The sequence below is a fragment of the Nicotiana tabacum genome, chromosome 16 (assembly GCF_000715075.1).
Source record: "Nicotiana tabacum cultivar K326 chromosome 16, ASM71507v2, whole genome shotgun sequence".
Lineage (NCBI taxonomy): Eukaryota > Viridiplantae > Streptophyta > Magnoliopsida > Solanales > Solanaceae > Nicotiana > Nicotiana tabacum.
The window spans coordinates 68,517,227-68,523,689 of NC_134095.1; the positions used below are offsets into that span (position 1 = coordinate 68,517,227).

Below are 6,463 nucleotides of genomic sequence, written 5' to 3' on the forward strand. Positions count from 1 at the left end.
TTTTACCTCTTGTTGTGCTCTATCCTTTTTTTGCTTCCCTACTACACTGATGCCGCAGTTTCGGTGAGTAACCGAAGTTATGGTATATTTACCATTGGCAAGGGTGAAACATGATTTCTTTCAATTAGAAAATGTACATCATAGGGAGAGCATAGCAAATTGAAAAAGAATGAAATTAATAACTGAACTGTTTTAAATTTCTTATAATAAGCCTCTCACCGACCTGTAGTTTGCCTTGAAACAATTAGTCCTCTTTCAAGGAATCAATTTCCTTTTGATAGGTTAGATTTGCACCCATGGTTCTTCAAGTAAAAGTTCTATTACTATTGGCCACATAATCAGGCTACTCGAACAGACCAGAGTCTAAACCATAGAACAGCACCCAACTTATTGATATTGACATTTACTAACAAACAAGACAGAAGAACTGAGCTTCATTCCCTTCTTATCCCGGGGCAGTTGCCAATCGATCTCTTTGAAACTTTGATTTGGCCGAAAGATCTTCAAGTTTTAATTAGTGGCCAGGCGACCTTTATTAGTTAGTGTTAATTTATAATTGGGGTTAGTGACAAGATAAAGTGAGAAATTCTGACCCTAAACCCAAAGTTTCATTTATGACCAGATAAAGTGACAAGTTCTGACCCTAGACCCAAAGTTTCATTTATTACGCATTAGTTACTATATATAGATAAAATTATTTCCAAAATATAAAAAAAAATTCCCCCAAATCCAATTCCCTCTATTCCCGAGTCCAAAACTTTTTTGATGCTTTTTTAGACAAAAAACACATTTTTAATGCTAAAAAAAAGTTACATAACTAGGTAAAACGCAGTACTGCGTTTCTATACTGCGTTTTACTTTAACGAAAAGTTAGCCATTAAAGTAAAACGCAGTATAGTACTGTGTATTATTTAAAAAAAATTTGTTGTAATTCGCAGTACTATACTGCGTTTTACTTAAAATCTGGGCCCAGCTATATTTTATTAAAGCAATTCGCAGTACTATACTGCGTTTTAACTAAAACGCAGTATAATACTGTGAATTGCTTTAATAAAATAAAGCCCCTTCTTCTTCCTTGGACCACAGAACCGACGAACCCCATTTAAAAAGTTTCGGATTCTACTGCCCCCCCCTCCGCGTCAAAGTTAAAATTTTTTTTTTGGGCCCCACCCGTCACCTAAAGAGCAAGGAGTATAGGTCCCACACACAAGACAAGCTTTGGATTCCTTCTTTCGGGTGCAAAAATTTGATTTCAATCAAATTCAAAAAACTTAAATCGAGGTATTTCGATTTTGTTTATGTCGAAACTCGTATAGTACATGCATATTTGTATTGTTTAATGTGTTTCCATGTTAATTTGTGTTATATTTGTGTTTAAATTTGTATCTTATTTATACCCAGATTGATTTATTAGCTTTGGTACAAAAAATTGTTAAAATTTGATAAATTATTTGTATTGTTAAAAAATTAATATTATTTATTTTGTTTGTTGTTCATATTTGTATTTTATGTTAGTTGTTTTTATATGTAATAGTGACCTTTTAGCGTAGTAAAATAAATAGTCTTTTAGCGTAGTAAAATATAGAGCCTTTTAGTGTAGTAAAATATAGAGCCTGTTAGAGTAGTAAAATATAGAGCCTTTTAGCGTAGTAACATATAGAACCTTTTAGCGTAGAGTCTATGTAGTTTAAGTATGTAGTAACTGCAAACTCTATCCAATTACACTTTACAAAATTAATTATTTAATTTATAACAATAAACTTACAAAAGTAACAAATTAATATATGTTGTAAAATTAACTCCAATATCGAGCTTGGAACCCATACATAATTATTCAGTCCAATTTTAAACATAATTAATTATTTAATTTATTAAGGTAACAAAATTCTAAAAATGTTGAAATTGTCACGCATAATAATTAAGGATAACTTGGTGCTATCGGGCCTCAAATATCGAGCCTGGAACCCATACATAATTATTCAGTCCAATATTAAACATAATTAATTATTTAATTTATTAAGCTAACAAAATTCTAAAACTGTTGAAATTGACAAGTATAATAATTAAGGATAACTTGGTGCTACCGGGCCTCAAATATCGAGCCTGGAACCCATACATAATTATTCAGTCCAATATTAAACATAATTAATTATTTAATTTATTAAGCTAACAAAATTCTAAAAATGTTGAAATTGACACGCATAATAATTAAAGATAACTCGGTGCTACCGGGCCTCAAAAATCAAGCCTGGAACCCATACATAATTATTCAGTCCAATTTTAAACATAATTAATTATTTAATTTATTAAGCTAACAAAATTCTAAAAATGTTGAAATTGACACGCATAATAATTAAGGATAACTCGGTGCTACCGGGCCTCAAAAATCAAGCCTGAAACCCATACATAATTATTCAGTCCAATTTTAAACATAATTAATTATTTAATTTATTAAGCTAACAAAATTCTAAAAATATTAAAATTGACACACATAATAATTAAGGATAACTTGGTGCTACCGGGCCTCAAATATCGAGCCTAGAACCCATAAATAATTATTCAGTCCGATTTTAAACATAATTAATTATTTAATTTATTAAGCTAACAAAATTCTAAAAATGTTAAAATTGAAACACATAATAATTAAGGATAACTCGGTGCTACTGGGCATCAAAAATCAAGCCTGGAACCCATACATAATTATTTAGTCCAATTTTAAACATAATTAATTATTTAATTTATTAAGCTAACAAAATTCTAAAAATGTTGAAATTGACACACATAATAATTAAGGATAACTTGGTGCTACCGAGCCTCAAATATCGAGCCTGGAACTCATACATAATTATTCAGTCCAATATTAAACATAATTAATTATTTAATTTATTACGCTAACAAAATTCTAAAAATATTGAAATTGACACGCATAATAATTAAAGATAACTTGGTGCTACCGGGCCTCAAATATCGAGCCTGGAACCCATACATAATTATTCAGTCCAATATTAAACATAATTAATTATTTAATTTATTAAGCTAACAAAATTCTAAAAATGTTGAAATTGACACACATAATAATTAAGGATAACTTCGTGCTACCGGGCCTCAAATATCGAGCCTGGAACCCATACATAATTATTCAGTCCAATTCAATAATTTTTAATTTAATTCCTTAAACTAACAAAATTCTAAAAATGTTGAAATTGACACGCATAATAATTAAAGATAACTCGGTGCTACCGGGCCTCAAAAATCGCTGACTGAAATTCATCATCATCCCTTGTGAGTTTTAAACATAATTAATTATTTAATTTATTAAGCTAACAAAATTCTAAAAATGTTAAAATTGACACGCATAATAATTAAGGATAACTTGATGCTACCGGGCCTCAAATATCGAGCCTGAAACCCATACATAATTATTCAGTCCAATATTAAACACAATTAATTATTTAATTCCTTAAACTAACACACACAATTAATTTTGTTTAAATTATAGTAGACGACATGGATTTTCCTCCACCTGCGCATCTTGGACCTGCCTAGGATCAGCTACTAGTGTTGCAGGGCGACCATAGGTCCTCCTTTGTATGGGAGAGACAGCTATCGATGCAGGCTCTCCGCCCCAGGAGACCTGACAATTTGTGGGAGTTCATCGTGGAGCATCCTTTCCATGCCCGCGTAGTCGCGCGCCTACAGGCTACGGGCTTCTATACGATTTTTGAGCTTGGACGGATGCAGCTTGATTGGTCTCTCATCACGGCCTTGGTAGAGCGGTGACGACCGGAGACACATACTTTTCACTTGCCCACTGGAGAGGCCACCATCACGCTGGAGGATGTTTAGGTTTTGTACGGGCTGCGCGTAGATGAACGGGCCGTGGCACTGCCCCAGTACATTAGATCCATGACGCGTGCACATTTTTTGGATATGATGGGGCATTTTACTGGTTATAGACCTCAGGGTGACGCTGGGGACAGTCGCGTTGCTTTGTCAGCCATCAAAGATCATATGGCTGTTTTGCACCTAGACATTACCGATGAGACGGAGGATCTCCATATTGAGAGGTACACGCGGTTGGCGCTGCTCCTATTTTTCGGGTGTGTCTTGTTCCCGAACACTTCGGGGAGTCTCGTGAGTATGCGCTTTCTCTATCATCTTTAGCAGTTGGATGATTTACCCCAGTACAGCTAGGGTGCTGCTGTTCTCGCATACATGTATAGGAGCATGTTTTGGTCGAGCATGGGCCCAGCGGTGGACATATGTGGTTTTCTGTCCCTCCTACAGGTGACAACATTTTTGAATACTCTGTTCATTACTCCGAATTCTATATGGTCGAAATGACTCATAAATTTTACATCAACCTTTTATCTTTGGTTTGGGCCTGACAGCGGATCATGCCATTGCAGCAACCCCTACCACCACTTGCGCCCGGTGAAACTTATCCATTTCTCCCTCTAGCTTCTAGGTGGATTCTCCGGCGTGGGAACTACTGAGGAACCGATACTAATCATAATCTCCCCCTTATCAGGGATGTGCTAGATGCCATACATCGACGAGTTGCTAGCTCAACTGCCCGTTTATTGCTCAGTCGATCGATTGCTTTGGAGCACCTCCGTCCCGATGATCTTCTTCGATATGGTTGAGTATCATGCCACAGAGCGTGTGCTTCGCCAGTTTCACCGTCCCCAGCCTATACCGGGAGAGCCTGGATGAGTGGCTACACACTATCAACGGGATGACCGTGCCAGGATTGACGATATATATATGGGATGGCTAGAGCAGTAGGTCCATATTTGGGAGAAGCGAGCTAATCGTATTCCCCCAACACCTACATTTACCCAGGAGGCCACTATTCATCTGTATGCGTCATGGTACCGCCGTCACACCCGACTGATTATCGGGAACCCCATTCATGTACTTGGCGAGCGCTACAGACCATACGCTGGGAGACACGAGGCACTGGTATGTTTTTTGGCTTATTAATATCGTATAATTGTGATATAGCGTTATTTAATTAATATTTTAAATGTTTTACAGGATATTGGGCATCATCACCTCTACCAGTTGGGATAGGAGATGCAGCAGCATACCGACATCCCTACAGTCGTTGACTATGGCCGGCGGGTGGCACAGTTGGTTCGTCAGACCCTGTTTCAGGCGAGAGATGCCGCGAGGTTGGACCACGAGGCTCAGTATGCGGCGCTAGAGGACTACCATCAGGGTAGGGGTGTCCCACGAGGCAGGGGTAGAGCACGAGAGAGGGGTGCCCCACGGGGTTGCGGGGGACGGCGAAGAGGTGGTCCCCAACAAGGTGGCGTTGAGGCACTTGTCGACCCACCTGTTGAGGGACATGATGAGGACTTTGGAGTTGAGGCGCTTGGAGATGATCAACCAGGTTATATACCTCAGGTAGATGAGCCTTCTGGCAGCATGCCTTCGTACAACCTTCAGCTATCTCTGCCAACATCGCAGGTCACCCCGTCAGGAGCATTGTCGATCACGGGTACATTCGATGAGGATGTAGACCAGTACTTTGCATGCCCATCTATCGCAGATGAGGATCGGCCCACCCAGGACGTGGATGGCGGGCGCAGGTTGAGTTATGACTCATCCTCGGCGGTTGATGCGGATCTACCACAGGCGCAAATATGTTTGTATTACTTTAAAATTTCAATTTGTTTTCTTTTCCTTAATGAGCTGACATTAATTAATTTTTAACTTTTTATGTAGGTTTTGTACCAGCCCATCTTTGAGGCCACTACATGCTTTGATGAGGACACCACGGATGCATATACTCAGGCGGCCGACGAGACCACGGTGAGAAAATGTTTTTTGACTCAACACGTACAATACAAATATACTTTTTCACATGCTAAGATTACTACTTGTTTTGTAGGTTGCTGATGGCCCGACGACATATTCTTCCGATCCTGCCAGCTGTGGTGTCGATACTGCTGCACATCCTCATATAAAGAGGCGGCTTGATGCCGATGATCCAAATAGTGTACCCGGGCGGCAGGGGATGCGACTTAGGCCGGCAGCAGCACTGAAGCACACAGGCTGCGGGACTCCTTGATTTACTTATATTTTTACTTTGTGTAAATAGTGCATTATGTAAATAATGGTAACAATTATCTTTTAACTACATTTTTATTTTAATTGCATTTGAACATCAATTTTACTTAAACAGTACACAAGAAACAAAAACATTGCAAATGTAACACAAAAACAAACAGTAGAACTAAAACCATCACTGCACAAAGGATAACTAAAACCATAAAACGTAGTACTATACCACGCTTTATATATTAAATTTTTCTGCAATAAAGCAGCTTTTTTCACATGGTTTTTATCTTTTTCAGAACGACAAGACAACTCCATAAAACGCAGTACTGTACCTCGCTTTATATATTAAATTTTTCTGCAATAAAGCAGCTTTTCTCAGATGGTTTTCATCTTT

General features: G+C 37.9%; 1 protein-coding gene across 1 annotated transcript; it reads left to right on the forward strand.

Moving 5' to 3' along the window:
• Positions 1 to 5,048: 5,048 nt before the first annotated feature.
• Positions 5,049 to 6,106, forward strand: LOC142170553 (uncharacterized). The gene is made up of 3 exons (XM_075232468.1): positions 5,049 to 5,653; positions 5,734 to 5,820; positions 5,900 to 6,106. The coding sequence occupies exons 1-3, from the start codon at positions 5,606 to 5,608 to the stop codon at positions 6,077 to 6,079; spliced, it is 315 nt and encodes a 104-aa protein (XP_075088569.1). The 5' UTR covers positions 5,049 to 5,605; the 3' UTR covers positions 6,080 to 6,106.
• Positions 6,107 to 6,463: the final 357 nt, after the last annotated feature.